Source organism: Vitis riparia, chromosome 7 (assembly GCF_004353265.1).
Source record: "Vitis riparia cultivar Riparia Gloire de Montpellier isolate 1030 chromosome 7, EGFV_Vit.rip_1.0, whole genome shotgun sequence".
Lineage (NCBI taxonomy): Eukaryota > Viridiplantae > Streptophyta > Magnoliopsida > Vitales > Vitaceae > Vitis > Vitis riparia.
Window position 1 is genome coordinate 20,002,551 of NC_048437.1, and position 16,447 is coordinate 20,018,997.

Genomic DNA, 16,447 nt, shown 5'->3' on the forward strand with positions numbered 1-16,447 from the left:
TATAGAAAATTAACACAACAATTAATGCTTGAAATATACAGGAATCCCTTAAAGTACATTTTTGATCTTCCAACCCTGTAACATAAAGTACAAAAACAAATATGCGTGCTAGCTAATTAACTAATATTGGGTTTTCCATGAACGGAAATATTTATTTGTATTTTCTTCTGTTCTTCTTATTCAAAACCTCAACCCAAATGTCCAGTTCTAAAACTTAAACGGAATTGAAAATTTGCTGTCCAGGTGATAATATCATTTTTGGATCAAACTGAGCTTTCCTGTCTTCAAAAGTCCTCCATTTCGGGCCGAAATGATTCATCCAATCTTCCTTGGTTGTGTAGCGGGAAAGGTACCGCTTAATCTTGATACCAGCTTTATCACAAAACTTCAGTATTTCTTTGTTTTGATTCTCCAAGGGTTCCCAGTCATCAGCCCCACTTGAATGCAACACTCCTACAGTGTAGAATATATCTTCATCTGGTATAACTGCAGACGTCCTATCATCCCACCTGCCATGTATATAAAAATTTCAATCACATATGTTTTTCAGATTTGAGAGAAAAGTTATAATCAATAATCTATTTCGGCATTAAACAAGATAACTTGGTGGTTCAGAATTTTTACTTGTTCCGGATCATTGGGTAGACGAGGAATGGTCCAGTGGTCTGGTTTATTTTGGGGAGAATGTCCCTGAAGACACCTGAGTTGAAGTCTGAGATACTGGATCTCGGAACAAAGAGATTCAGCCATGGATGAGGAACATCCCACAGTCCTTTTGCTCGAAGATTTAGCTCTCCGCTATGAACTCGGTTTAGAAAATCTACTAAGGAGACATCTTTTGTGAAAACAAAACCAGGAAGGAAATTCAAGCCTTTAAGCAGCTCCTGGAGTTCCTATAAATACAATAATTCTCAAGTCAAGTATGGCCTAGTATATATATGCTTAACCTAGCAGACATAATATACATGTATAGGTAATGGGAATAACAGAAATTCATCAGCTATATATGTACCTCATCAACTGTATGGCTTGTGAGTTCATCGTAATACTTGACCACTTCAAGGCAGTAGATGATGCCATTCTTAGATATTAGTGAAGATATTCTCGGGTATTCAGAGGGTGAGAAAGAGGATCTCCAGCTATTAGGAGGACTATTTTGCATGAAGAGTGAACCTTCCAAATAGTCCAGTCCATTGATTGAAATCAAATGTTCCTGGTCTCTAGAAAATGTGGAGAAGTCATCGTAAAGCATCTGTATCCATTTTACCTGCAATCAAATTGGCCATACTAATTAAGTAAGGAACACAAGTAAAAGGGTTTTCCAAAGTACTGCTCTTGCCTTGTTACAGTTATATATCATCTACTGGGTTCATTTGCTTCACACTTACTCTTTTTGGTGCGGGTTCTAGAGCGATCCTTGCTCTTGTTATAATCCCAAACTGCCCGAGACCTCCTAGAACCGCAAAAAACAGCTCGGAGTTTGTGTCTTTGGAACAAGTCACAAGTTCCCCTTTACCTGAATCAAACAAAATGCTCACTTCATCAGGAAAATGAAGCAAACTCTAAACATCTGATGCATGCAGGTAATTAATAGGAGATCTCTTGAATGAAAATTTTTGTCCCACATTTGAAACTAATTGCATGCAACCATTTGATTAAAATTTGTGATAATTTTTAAAGGCATATGGTACCTAAGGCACATCTTCTATCCATACAATGAGAATGAGAAGGAGGATAAGGGTAAATATTATACCAGTAAGAACATCCATTTCATAGACGTTGCTGATCTGAGGACCATGGCGGAATGTCTGGCCGCTAATTCCGGCATTAGAGAGTGTACCACCAATTGTTAGGTACAAATAGTCAGTCCACGACACTGGTGCAAGTCCATGTTTGAGCGTAGCTTGCAGTACATCAATCCATTCCTGCTCACCCCCGACATCAGCATAGGAACCCCATATCGGATTCTTGGTAACCCTGATCCCACTTCCACAGCTGCAGTTATTTAACGATCTCATCTCCACCACAACCCCATGAGAAGCCATGGCTTGTCCGCGGAGGGAATGGCCTTGGCCCCTGGCGGCTATACTAAAAGGAGAGGAATGATTATAAGAGAACTTGACTAGAGATGCAATATCTTCTATGGAAGAAGGATAAAGAACTGCAGCTGGATTTGGTGGATGAACAAGTCTACCAAAATCCCTGGAGGCCATTCTAGTGGCATCGGGATCCACCCTGAGTCGAGACGCAATATCGAGGGACTGGAGTTCATATGGGAGCACATCAGGCCATGGTCTTAACCCTATGCTTGATGTAAAATGGCTTAAAACACTGATGATAATGAAAGAGGTTGAGATTGGACAACTCTTAGCCATGTTAGAAAGGCGTTAAGAAGAAGTTGGTGGAGGGAGAAGCAGAAAAGGTAGTATTTATAGAGAAGGAATTTGAATGAAAACTAGCATGAAATCTTGGTTGGCAGAGAAGATCTTTGGTATTTGGCTTGAAAACGAAGTCGTGGCCTAGCATGTATGTTTTTTCAAAGATACGCAATGACGATCGTTGGGATTCCGTTCCCATTCATTAAAATACCATGACTTGTGGCGCATTATGGATGTAACTAAACCCGAAAAACCAAAAAGTCCATCTCAACCAACTAAAAACCGATATGATCGATCGAATTTTAATTATCGTAAAGTTGAATTCAGTTTGAAAAGTGTGAAAACCGATTTTAACATATATTTTAGATTTACATATAATTATTTAATGTTTAATACTTTTTTTATATTAGACTCTATTAAAATTAACACAACTTGAGCCGGCTTTGATTAAGAAATTCCAATGGTAACATTTTAATATCATATCCAATTTTAGTTATGTAAGTGCTGACGTATATGACTAAATTTAGATTGCTGAACTGAACCAAAAAAGTTAAAAAAAAAACCTAGTGGTGCATGCCCAACCCAAACGACGTCATTCAACTTGCTTTGTCTTCCTTCTATCTTCTCTCCATTTTAGCACTCTATTTGTTGTCAAAATCAGTAACGGTAAACAAGGATCTGCTGAGATTTTCTTCTAGAATTGATCAAGGCATTACGATGTATGGTTTCAATCAGATGTCATTTTTCAAAATTTCAGATTTTCTCTTCATTTGAAGATTCTGTAATATGGACTTTTTCATGACAGATTCATACGTTTGTGGACGTGAGTTGAGAGGAGGGAAGACATCACCAAGATTTTTCTACGTTCAAAGATTGTTTGTATCCATCCAAAGATACATGCAAATCAACAGTGTGGAATCTAAGATCACACAGCAACCCCACATTGTTTTATAGAGTCACCATCACCTCAAATCTCAAGTTTTCTAACAAGTGATGAAGATGTTTTTGAACCTTAATTTTCTCACAAATTTAAAAAAATAATTTCACGTTGAATTAAACAAGTGTTTAAAAATAAATCAACAAGGGATATGGAAAAGTCAAAGTCATCATCAACAACGTTGAACCACTCCAATTTAATCCTTCAATACAACAATAAAGAATACCATCAGACCAAGCAAATATTTGTAGTCCAACATCAAACAGATATTTTCAGGGTAATAATCAACTATTTGTGATTACAAATCAACAACTAAAATGGCCCACATGCATGCCATGGGTTGCTTCAAAGACGTCACAACTGGTTTAAGGGTGGTGATTGGTTTGACTCATCATTAGATAAATTTTAAGTTATATAATTTATATGTTGAATTGGATCGAATATCATTAAATTACCACCCATATGTAAACGTGATTATTTCCCATTTGATGCAATTATAACTTATTTAATCCATTCAAAATTTTAAATTAAATATATTATGATTAATTTGTTTTTTTATATGATTTGTAAAAATATTACAATCAGTTTGATAACGATGGAGTAACGTTACTTCTTCGGTCCGAAGTAAGGAATCCCTTATTTATAATGCAAAATGGATCTGTTCATATCAAATCATGACCATAATCAAATCAACAAATGCAATAAATTAAAGAAATCAGAATATGTTGCATTTGAGTTAATAAACGAATTGGGCAGGTCAACAATACTGAAAAGATTAATCAACCTTAATGTAACCCATTAATTTTATGATTTGTAAGTTATGTTTGCGTTGGTGTTGAAAATTCCCATTCTGACCCTTCAGTGGCTGAATGAGCTAGGCCTAATCACTTGATTATAGCTCATGGAATTGTGATAAGACCTTTGAGTATTCATGTCACTTATTTAAAAATAATAATAGCATTAATTAATTAGAACTAAAATAACTCAATTAATTACTATCGTTGGTGTGGATTATACCTTCCAACCCATTATTTACAATTGGAATTTGTAATGCAAGGACTGGTTAGAATATTTCTAATCATTTCATCAAATTGCTTCTTTTTCCTGAATAGAATTCTGACCTTCATAAAAATGATTTGGCCTCATCGGACTTCCATAGGCACCAACATGTGCGAATCAATGACCTAGGTTATTTTTTATGCTTTTGTCTTTTTTTTTCCACTTAATATTATGTATATATTAGTTCAATATTCTAACAACGAGAACACCCAAGTGAATTGACATGTATTGCTAAAAGATTCAAGATTGGCAAAGAATGTTGTTATTGTTAAGAGTTCATTTGACAGTAATTTTAGATATTATTTTTAATTAAAAAAAGTGTTTCTGAAAAAATATCAAGTGTTTGATAAAATTTAAGAAATATTTTTAAAAGTTTGAAAAACTACTTATAATATTGAAAAATAACTTTCATATTTTCTAAAGAAATATTTGATAGGTGGCTATGTTAAAAACATTTTATAAAAAAGAATTACACTAAAAACACTTTTAAGTAAAAATATTTCAAAACGCACTCTAAGTCCTCTAGTTATCTAGCTAGTAATAATCAAGATTAATGAAGGAATAGTTTGAATACTATGACTAATGAGTAGTTGTAAAAATCAAGAGCATATTGAATATAGGAGGAAAAACTCTTTGCCACCTAATTATAATTTGATTTTATAGTCTAAGAATGACATTGAGTCCTTATCATTCACATTGGTAGCTAGGTAGATGAATCCTCCTCCTTCCAATTCTTTTTTCTTATCTAAAACCACAAGAAAGTGTGAATAAAACAAAATTTCTAAAACATTCCTAATCCAACACTAGTTTTCCTTGCTATTCTAGCTATTCAACATCACTTTGGTTCTACATTTCTATTTCCTTGCCGCTTTCTTTCAAACTTCATCCATTGTCTAATGGAATCTCAAGTAAACCTTTCCTCTAAATTCGCTATCTTTACTAGTACTCCCATCCCTATATATATATGACATGTTAATTTTTAGGACTAACCAAGAAGTTTGTGAGACTAAAAAATTCCTATTGTCTTACTTTTTTGCAAATGACCTAGGAGAGGCATGATTCTAGAATCAAAACAACTAGAGTACCCATTGGTGGGTTTAAACTTTCTCAAGAACATTCTATTGAGAAAATCATAAGGAAGTTCAAACATTATTGTTGGTGGCGGAGGTTACCATGGTCACTGCAATTTCTTGATGTACTCGCCTCCTCAACTCAGGATGATGCTTCCTTCTTTTGCCCTACAAAAGACGTCCGGATAGGGGGTCCGGACACACCCTCCGATGCCTTTGTTAGTTTTGCTCTCTAGCATATTGATATTGATATTTTTGGGGCCCTTTTCTTAGGAATGCTTACCTCTCTCTCTACTGGGTCGTCGAGGGCCTTTTATAGTGCCTGGAGCCTCGTCACTCTAAAGGTGGGAAGACTCTTTGACTTTTGCAGTTATGATGGTATTCAGAGGGTGGTAGAGCCATCATTATCCTGTAAACGAATGACAGAGATTCCTGGGGGATGATTTACTATCACCCTTGTCTTTTCACTCTGCAGGCGGCGCAAGGCAAGTCGTGGTAGGTCGCCTGAAGAGACTCAGGAAGGTCCTATTGAGTATACTTTTGGCAAAATGAATAATGATTGCCCGCGAAATGCAGTCAGGAATCTTGTTTGGAACGCCAGCTACTGGGTCCAAACTGGACTTCTGGATAGGGGATCGCATGCCACGTGTCAGTCCATGTGATCATCCGGATAGAGGGCAGGACATGCCACGTGTCCAACGGAGGAGTGCCTTGTGAGGCCGCCACATGTCCGCTTAGGGGTGGTCCCTACAATTATGATTGTAAACCAATATTGATTCCTTATGATCCCAACTTCTTGCTAAAGAAAAATAAAAACATAGTATAACCTAATCAGGTTATATGCTTAGATCATAGGTGGCCTAATATACTTACCGAATTGAACATATTAGACCCAATATTGCTTACATAATAAGCAGATTGAGTCAGTACTCTTAATGTTAAGATCACTAAAATCTTATTTATAAAGTACTTAAGTATCTAAGAAGAACCAATGATTATGGTCTATGTTATAATGAATTTCCAAATGTATTAGAAGGGTATAATGATGTTAATTGGATCTTGATTTAGATAGTTGAAATCCACTAGTAGGTATGTCATTAACCTTGGAGGTGTAATTTCTTAGAAGTCTACCTCATTATATTAAGAAAGCTAAGTCTACTAATTTAAAGAAGGCACATTCTAATTTTTAGGGGCTTAGAACCTCTTGGCATATATTTCTTTATGGACAAGACCAATATCATATATATTTATGTGTTGTGATAATGACTATGATAACCAAGGCTAAGAGTGAGATATTGATGGAAGATCTAGATTGCTCCATTCTAAGTCTTGGGTCGTTAAGGTATATGCAGAAGTATCCTAGAGATCTTTAAATCTATGTAATGGAAGCATGTATCATATCAAAACTGTAGATCTAGGTTTATAAAAACCATACCTATGATATAAATTTTCACAGATCAATTCTAATTAGTGAAAAAGTTAGTACATATCTCGAAAACTAAGAGATCTTCCACCTAATGGCTTTCTTTCCTAGGTCTAGGCACTTAAGAATGGTAGAATCCTCTTAGAAGGGTGGAGACCAGGGTTCTTCACTTTGGATTCTTTAAAAAATTGAAGAAGAAGATTAAAGCCCTAACCCCTAATGGGGTTTATATAAGCTTCCAATAAACTTAAGTGACTTGAGCCCATCTTAGGCTTAAGTCACTTAATCAAACCCACTTAGGTCCTAATTGATTAATTAGCCTTGTTGAACTCAATTTAATCAATTAGCTCAATCAAGAGATAACATTCACAAGTTACTATGCAACCTTATGTTTTTATCAAAACACCCTAATGCGCACATGTGAATAAATAGCTTAATAAACCCTGAAATACTATGCCACTTGGGAATATGAATTCGAGATGGGACCACTCAATCTCTCAAAATTCAATTATGAAGTTGATTCAACATTCCACTATAAAGAATCAACTTACTATAGTATCCTATGATCTTAATTGAAATAGAACTTAGGTTAGTAACCTACTATCTACTACATGTAAACTTGATCTCCAGGAACTATTGTCTGTAATTTAATGAAGTATGTGTTATCCACCTCTTAAGATTACCTCTCCAATCCTTAATTTATAAAGACTCCTATGATGTTATCAAATGACATATTTTAACTTACGAATAATATATGTCAAATTCCACAAAAGGAATTATTGTTGTGCTATAGATTTCATGATCACAAGTTCTTAGGATTACCCAAGGGGATATACTATTTCAATTCCATGAGATATTGTGGTGCCTCTATCAAGAATACCTATTGCCACAAGCCTCTATCAATAGTGACCTAATTCACAAGGAATATAAGACTACCTTAGGATCTCACCCATAGGTTAAAGCCTTCTCATGACTTCAACATGTCCAATGTTCCAAGACCCAAGCATAGTGAATAGGAACTTGGTGAGGATCCTACATATCCTCAATTCTCAATAACTTAATACCATTGTGTAATGAATTTCTAACCCCTGATTTGAAAAATAGGAAACAAATTACTTTGGTTTTTTATTAAAAAAAAAAAAAAACAAAATTGTACTTGGAACATGTTCCTAACTTCTTCAACTTGTCAATTAAATTTTGTCTTGACCAAGAATCATTTTTTAAATAGGAGAACTAGGTTGATATTTACACAAGTTCCATTCTGGCTCTATTTTAAACACCCGAAGTAAATTTGCAGAAATAAATTGTTTCCTATTTTCTTTAATTTAAATTGATATTTTTCCTTTAATCTACACTTCTTGAAGTTAAGTTTAGAAACCTGCTTGTTAAAAATCAATAACCGAAGTAGGAGAAAAAAAATTATTTATGCACCTACTACATTGGCTCTATTCTGCAATCGGAGGTGGTTTGGCTCAATTTAAAATTCTTCATTGTGTAATGTAATGATGCTGCTATTTTTCCTGTAAAGTAGACATCTTGAATGAGTTGTGTGAATTTTGGTAGGATTTTAACATGCCTCAAAATATGTTAATAAAACCGGCCTTTGTGCGCTATAAAAAACTATTATGTTTTCTACCAATGTGTTTTGAATTAATGGTATTAATTAGGATATGGTTTGGGTAATTGGACAATTGGATTTTGTTTTAGACTCACAGAAGAATATGTGGATTTTTTATTTTTTTGAAATACCTTACCTGACTATTTTACTTGAAATTATTTCGTACACACCTTTGTTCTAACTTGTTCTTGAAAATCGAGTAAAATAATTTGAATGTGAATTTTTTTATGTTTTAGACATGTTGAGAATGATGTGAATTTTTCATTTTGATGTTTTATCATTTCTAGATATTTTATTAGGATTTATCTTATACACGTTCCTATTTTGCCCTGTTGTTGAATATTTTGCATGTGTTTAAGATTTCAACCTCCTTGTGAATATTTGTGATCCTCTCTAATTCTTAACTCATATTGTAAATATATTATATATGATAAATGAGTCTTCTTTTGTGTCTTATTTTTCTTTTTTATATTTCATTCGAATTCATTTTGAGGGTGTAATAATAATTACTTTTCTTCAAGCTTGGTTATTGTCTTAACTTTTTCTTTTATATTATCTATTTCTTGTTGAACTAACCTCTTTTTTTTTTTTAATGAAAGCATTCTATGCTATCAAGGTATGATTCTTCTCTTCTTTGCTTACTTGCTTCCATGCTTTTAAAAATTCTCGTGATTAATTTATCTTGCTTTGCATGGTTTTCATTTTATTATTTCCTTGATTCTTGATTTGAATGGGGTGCATGTTGTATGTTATGGGACTTATGATATGATATGTGATGAACTAATTCTTATTGTTTTATGGAAGCATTTAACTCGCTAAAGGTATGTTTCTTTCTCTTCCTAGTTGTTTGCTTTCATTTATATGCATATCTTGTAAGATTATTTTCTTGATATGTTTACATTTGATTATCACCCTTACTTAGTTTATTTAGTTTGTTCTTTGGTGTCCATTAATTTATTGATCAATTATCATAGTTTCCTCAATAGATTAGTAGAAACCTTTTGTGGACCCGCATTTTTCTCATGCACCCCCACTTGTCGGCGAGACTCACTTTTTAATGGTGAAAAATTAGTTTTAGTAAAATCGAAGTCGCCACTTATTTTATTTTATTTTAAAAGAGAAAATAAAACAAGAAAAAAAAAACTTAAAAAAGAAAGTGACTCCATAGTTTTGGAAAAGCATATCTTTGAAAAGCCCAAGTCTAAGTTTGGGGATCAGGTTACCTATCGGGAAGGTACCTCAAAGAGGTAGCACTCCTTTAAGCCCTAAAGAGGTCTCTTCTAACTAATTCAAGGGAAATATGACAATTAATCAGTTAATTATGGATACCTAGATAAGCTAAGGTGATTCAAAATTAACGTGTCAAACAAGAAAGCTAATCATAATCATAAAGAAGAGTTAGGGTGTGTACCTGGATTGCTTCTTGGGCGCTATCACAAGACATCAAAGTTAGCTTAACAATATAATACAACATACCTCATGCATTCAATCCATTTAAATAATCAAGCAATAAATCAAAGCAATCAAGACACATGAGAGTATTCACAAAGAAAGTTTTCATATTTACAGAATTAAAAAAATAAAAAGTGTATGGGACGTACCTGGATAGCATGCATAACTTACAATGCACTTGCATGTGGCTAGAGAGGGTTAGCTCACAAGTAATAACCAATAACTAGGACAATAAACCTTAATATACATGGCATATATACAACTCAAATGAAATGGCATGAGTCTAAAGAAACAACGACTGTCACATAGGATGTGCATACAGACTCATTGTTAAATTTAAAATAATGTTCTAGATAGCTATAAGTATCAAAGTCAATAACTAAGACAAAAACATGCAATAAAGGAGCAGAATAGTTGCATTCACTTAAAAAATCCTAAACAAATATCTAAAAACATTATTTTTTTCATGAAAAAAATCAAACAACATCCTCATTATGTCTAAATTAGAGAATAAAATCCAAAACCAAGTCCAAATATGCCAAACAATATTAGGTTAAAATATAATTTAAACACTATACAGAATTTCCAACATGCTATCAGAATAGGAGTTTTCACAGAAAAAAAAAAAAAATTCGAAAGGACATCTACTACATGTCTAGTCTATCATCCACTTGGCCAAGGAATCATTCAAATAACAAATTTAAACAAAAACACCTAAAAGTTCCAAAAGGTCCAGAACTGAGTAGAAAACAATGACATACATATACCAAATTTAATTTTTTAAAAATGCAGATGTCTCCTAAAATCATACAAAAAATCATACACGTCACTTAAAGTGTCTAAATTACATGAAAAATAAAACCAGGGTCAAGGAGCAGCCAAAACTATTTTTAAAACACTCAAACTCATTAGCTGTAAAAAAAATTAATTATATATAGTAGATGCAACTTTAAAAAAATATATCTCCCTCCATAAATCATATATTTCAATATTTTAGGTGTCAAAATTCATTTTCAAGAAGTCGTGAATTTACAGAGTCATCTAATAATTTATTTTCGTAAAAACATTTCAAGTGTCCAAAATTGGGTGAAAAAAAAACCACCTAAAAGACTCATTCATATCTTCCATTTCAAAATTTCTTTTTAACTCAAACAAAGTTTTAAATTCATGTTCAAGATTCCTACACTATCATATGATCATTAGGAAAATTTTACAAACATCATAAATAGATCAAACCAAATTTTCTTTTTAGAGATGCAGTAAATTGAACAAGTTAACAATAAAAGGCTTTTGAAAAATGATGGGTTCCACCAAATCCCCAATTGACATACCTAAATCTAGCCTATGGATTCCCATCTATTTGGGACTACAAGCTTGGATTCATGTTTGACTCAAAACCAATTTTTTATCAAAAATAAAAGGGTGCAAACTAAATGAGATATAGTTGCATATTTTTGGAAAAACAAAATAAGATTTTGATCCTAAGGATTCTAGATGAATTTTAAAATAGATTTTCAAAGCAATCTTTGGAGAAAAACATCTTCTTTTAAAATGAAATAAACTAATTTTAAAACGGAAACTAATTTTAAAATGAAAAACATTTTCATTTTAGAATGAAAATACTTGGAGAAAAGTATTTTCTCCCATCTAAAGGAATCTAGCCTTTATAGAATAGCATTTTCTTTTCAAATGAAAGAAACTAATTTTAAAGGAATCTAGCCTATGGATTCCCATCTATTTGGGACTACAAGGTTGGATTCATATTTGACTCAAAACCAAATTCTTATAAAAAATAAATGGTGCAAACTGAATGAGATATAGTTGCATATTTAAAAATAAATAAATAAATAAAGATTTTGATCCTAAGGATTCTAGATGAATTTTTAAAATAGAGTTTCAAATGAATCTTTGGAGAAAATTATTTTCTTTTAAAATAAAAGAAACTAATTTTAAAAGAACAAAATACCAAACAAAACAAAACAAAACAAAACAAAACCACAAAGTAAAATTTTCAACATCCCAGAAAACTCATATGGTGAGAGTAGAGGTCAATCTTCATTATTTTTCAATGACCTCTGAAAATTAAACTTAACAAAAGACTACCCAAACAACAAATTAATGATTTTTAGATCAAACAAACTAATATGATATCAATCAAGAACTCATAATTAGAATTCTAAAGAACACATGAACTAAGATAAAATCAATCAAGATTAAAGTTATTATCTAAGGTTTTTTGAAAGCATATTAAATTAGGGTCAATAACATTAAGAACTAAAGAATCAAAGAAATTAAAATCAACTATCAAGATCAATCAGAATTATCATCTAAGATTTTAATGAATACAAACCAATCCAAATTATCATCTAAGGTTGTTTTTTCTATAAAAATAAAATAAAATACTAACTAGGGATCAATAGCATTGAGAACAAAAGTATCAAAGAAATAAACAACAATCATCAAGGCCAATCAAAACTATCACCTAAGATTTTTAAAGAGTACTAACTTGGGATCTATAACATTAAGAACTAAAGAATCAAAGAGATAAATAACAATTTTCAAGATCAATCAAAACTATCACTTACGATTTTTAAAGAGTACCAACTTGGGATCAATAGCATTAAGAACTAAAGAATCAAAGAGATAAAAGGCAACTTTCAAGATCAATCAACACTGTCATCTAAGATTTTTAAAGAGTACCAACTTGGGATCAATAGCATTAGAAACTAAACAATCAAAGAAATAAATATCAATTATCAAGATCAATCGAAATCATCATATAAGATTTAAAAGAATACTAACCCATCAAAAATATCATCTGAGGTTTTGTAAGATTACTAACTTGGGATCAATAACATTAAGAACCTAAGAATCAAAGAAGATAAATACATATAACTTTCAAGATCAATCAAAACTATCACTTAGGATTTTTAAAGAATACCAACTTGGGATCAATAACATTAAGAACCTAAGAATCAAATAAGTAAATATCATCAAAGATCAATCAAAACTACTAATATTTCACAATTTCAAAACAAATCTAAATAACATAGACTATCAAACTGAAAATTAATATTTCTAAGACACATAAATTAAAATAAAATTCATCAAGACTAATATTTCATAATTTCAAAATATAACTAAATAACATAAGATTTATCAAACTAAAAAAATTAAAATTTCATCTAAAACTTACCTATCCATGAGTGTGTGATTCCCTTCAAATTTTGGTGTTTAATGTATCAAAGTAGCAACCTCTTCTCGATTTTTTGGTGCATGTATCTTCTCTGGAAAAAAAAAATGGTGTGTATCTCCCCTAAAAAATTTTTTTGATGTGTGTCTATTATGCCCTCAAGAATTTCTAGTGTGTATATTTTAAGTGGCAGATCCCCCCTTTCCAATGGTCATCCCCCCTATATGGCAGCCCACATAATTCCATTAATGATGTAATCTCTAAAAGAATTCCCCTCATCCATGAATCCATTCTCTAAAAATAAAGTCGCCCATTTTTCCTTTTTTCTCCAATTTTCCCATCCAAAGTCTCATTTGATTTCAAATTATCCTTTTTATATTAAAAAATACATGTAGTTATGGACTCTCAATTATTCTCAAGGAGTCCAATCCTCCTTAAACTCCCAATATCCATATCTTCCTTACCAAAACAAATCCTTAGAATTTCAAACTCCCCAAAAATGCCTTCCAAGAAAAGTCTCACTTTCCTTAAGCTCTCATTGTTGGAAACCATTTTGTATTCTTAATAAAATAAAAAATGTTTTAAATTGTGGCCCATTTAAATATTATTTTCCCTAAAATAAATGAAATGTGGGGGCACATCTCTTATGGAGTAACCACTCATGTCTACAGACGTGGGACATATTACTCGGTTGAAAACTACCCGAAGTCTTCTTTGATGGGAAGAAGAGAAAATAAATAGAGAGATACAAGATTAATTCCAGAAGAGAGAAGAAGGGTCTCTGGTCTACAAGAATAATTCTGTGAGTTCCATCGGTGCATGGACATAAGGTCTTGTAAGGACTAGCCAACTAATCCCTATTTTGTGTGAATCTGATTGCCATGGCTGGAGATACGATCTTGGATTTTCATTTTATTACTTGTAATTATTAGAGATATTTATCTAACACCCATGTCATCTCCATATCTTCCGCACAAAAACAAATCCTTAAAATTTTAAACTCCCCCAAAACGTCTTCCAAGGAGAGTCCCACTTTCCTTAAACTTCAATGCCATCTCCATATCTTCTTCACCAAAACAAATCCTCAAAATTTCAAACTCCCCTAAAATGTCTTCCAAGGAGAGTCCCACCTTCCTTAAACTCCAATGACATCTCCATATCTTTCTTACCAAAACAAATCCTTAGAATTTCAAACTCCCCAAAAATGTCTTCTAATGAGAGTCTCACTTTCCTTATCAACGATAAGTTTTCTTGCAAAAGCATCAAATTTATTAAATTAAATAATTGAATGAATAAATAAATAAGTAAATAAATTAGAAAACAATAAAACAATAATAAATAAATAAGTTAATTAAAAAATAAGAAAAATAAAATAAAAAGGAAGATAAAAAATAAAAATAAACAAGTGATTGATAATAATAATATAAATAAATAAAAACTAAGCCACACAAGCCATGAAACCATGCAAGTCATACAAGTCACACTAAGAATGCCTAATGGGCCAAGTGTACATAAGTGGGGCTAAGTGACCTAAAGGGGCTCGGGTGACCTAAAAAGGCTTAGGGGTGCCTAAATAGTCATAAGATGGGCCTAAGGTAGTGCCTAATAGGCCAAGTTTCCCTAAATGGGTCTAGATGAGCCTAAGTGAGCTAAGGTGTCTAAATGAGCTTAGGTGGACCTAAAAGTTGCCTAAGTGACTTAGGGTGATCAGGATAATGCCTAAGTGACCTAAATGGGTTTATGTGAATCTACATGAGCCTAAGATGGTGCTTAATGGGCCAAGTGTGCCTAAATGGGCCCAAGTGAGCCTAAGTGGGCCTAATGTCACGGACTTAGTCGTTCACTAAGCTCATGCGGCACTTAGGCAAGTCAAGACGCTTGATCTTGCTAAGTCAGCCTTGCTCCCCAATGCTTAGCTTGCTAGGCTAAGACACTCGCGACTCAAAAGCTTAAGAAGCTTAGTAGGCAACTCTTTAAAGAATGGAAGCTTTTACTAACTCAAGGAAACCTTTACAAGTGCTTGGATGCTCACTTGCTTGGTTAGGAAGTGATTTGGGTGGTGCCTTGGCCAAATGAGGCCCTCACCTATTTATAGGCACCAATGGAACTCTCTGGAACCTTGGAGGGTCCTTACAAATCAAGAATATTGTAGAACTCCCTACACTAATCTATGTACAACCCTATGTACAAGAATATGCAAGAGATCTTTAGAATCTTCTAGAAAGCCTTGGACTCCTCTCATGCCTTCCACCATAGTGTAGAGATGTGTGGACATCTCTAGAACCTTCCACACTCTTCCCACCAATGGCTTAGTGTAGATGGCTCCAGGAGTCTCTAGAAGCTTCCCTCCTCCTATATAAGCCCATGGGGAGGGTCATTTGAAGCATCCCGTGACACTCTCCCCCACTTATGTCGTCGACGTCCTTGTTGTTGCCTCTTTCTGAAACCTCTCGATGTGTTTCCAGAACCTTCTCAAGGCATCCGCATTTCCCAGCTTGCCTGCCTCTTAGGTAGTCCTGTCCATTGGACTAGATACTCTATCACATGAGGGACCCCTTGTCTCCTGGTGACCCGTTCAGCCAGGATATTCTTCACCTCTTTATCCCGTGAGGCTTCAAATGGATGCAAACCCGTGCACTTTCGATGCTTAGAGTGTTGTTTCCTCTTACCCATTGAGTTCACTTTTCCCTTGGTGACCTCTTCCACGTGTGTGCGAGTTACCTCAACTCGCTCCTCTTTTTCCTCCTTTACTTGCACCCCTGCTAGTAAGGAGGTCTTAGGCGTACTAGGCTTTGGGTTGAATTGGAGGGCACCTAGTAGCTGCATTGAGCCCATATGTGCTTCGTCCTCCTGCTCCCTCTCCTCGATCATGGCACTAAGCGCCTTCCTCTTTGGACAATCTCGTGCCCAATGTGGACCGTCACATAGGAAGCATTTGATTTTAAGCGTGAACTCCTTCCTTTTCGCCTTACCCCTTCCTTCTTGGACGTTAGGCGTCTTGCCTGATCCCTTTTTAGGAGCATTGTGGTCCCTTGGAACCTCATCTCCCCCACCCATGGCGTGGCTATCCTCCAAAGGCTCATCCTTAGAGGAGTCTCCCCTCTTATAATCCGTTAAAGACTCTGCTACTACCATGGCAGTGGCTAAGTCTTGAACACCTCGACACCTTAATTCCTGCTCGGCCCACCCTTACAGGTTATCCATGAAGTTGAATAACAACTCCTCCTCAGTCATGTTAGGAATCTCAAGCATGAGCGAAGAGAATTCCTTAACATAGTCGCGTATTGAGCTTGTGTGCTTGAGACGCCTCATGTTTT

The 16,447-nt window shown here is 34.0% G+C and overlaps 1 protein-coding gene across 1 annotated transcript; it reads right to left on the reverse strand.

Annotated features, from left to right (window-relative positions):
• Nucleotides 1-2,375, reverse strand: LOC117918143 (cytokinin dehydrogenase 3-like). Its single transcript, XM_034834663.1, has 5 exons — nt 1,754-2,375; nt 1,389-1,516; nt 1,013-1,267; nt 625-893; nt 1-509 (listed from the first exon to the last, which is right to left on the reverse strand). The coding sequence occupies exons 1-5, from the start codon at nt 2,373-2,375 to the stop codon at nt 215-217; spliced, it is 1,569 nt and encodes a 522-aa protein (XP_034690554.1). The 3' UTR covers nt 1-214.
• Nucleotides 2,376-16,447: the final 14,072 nt, after the last annotated feature.

What these genes read in the sequence shown, in the direction of transcription:
- LOC117918143 (XM_034834663.1), bottom strand. Translation starts at nt 2,375, where the DNA reads ATGGCTAAGAGTTGTCCAATCTCAACCTCTTTCATTATCATCAGTGTT. An exon ending in TGAAATGGATGTTCTTACTG is followed by an intron (nt 1,517 to 1,753) that starts GTATAATATTTA and finishes TGTTTGATTCAG; the next exon opens with GTAAAGGGGAACTTGTGACT. An exon ending in TAGAACCCGCACCAAAAAGA is followed by an intron (nt 1,268 to 1,388) that starts GTAAGTGTGAAG and finishes ATTTGATTGCAG; the next exon opens with GTAAAATGGATACAGATGCT.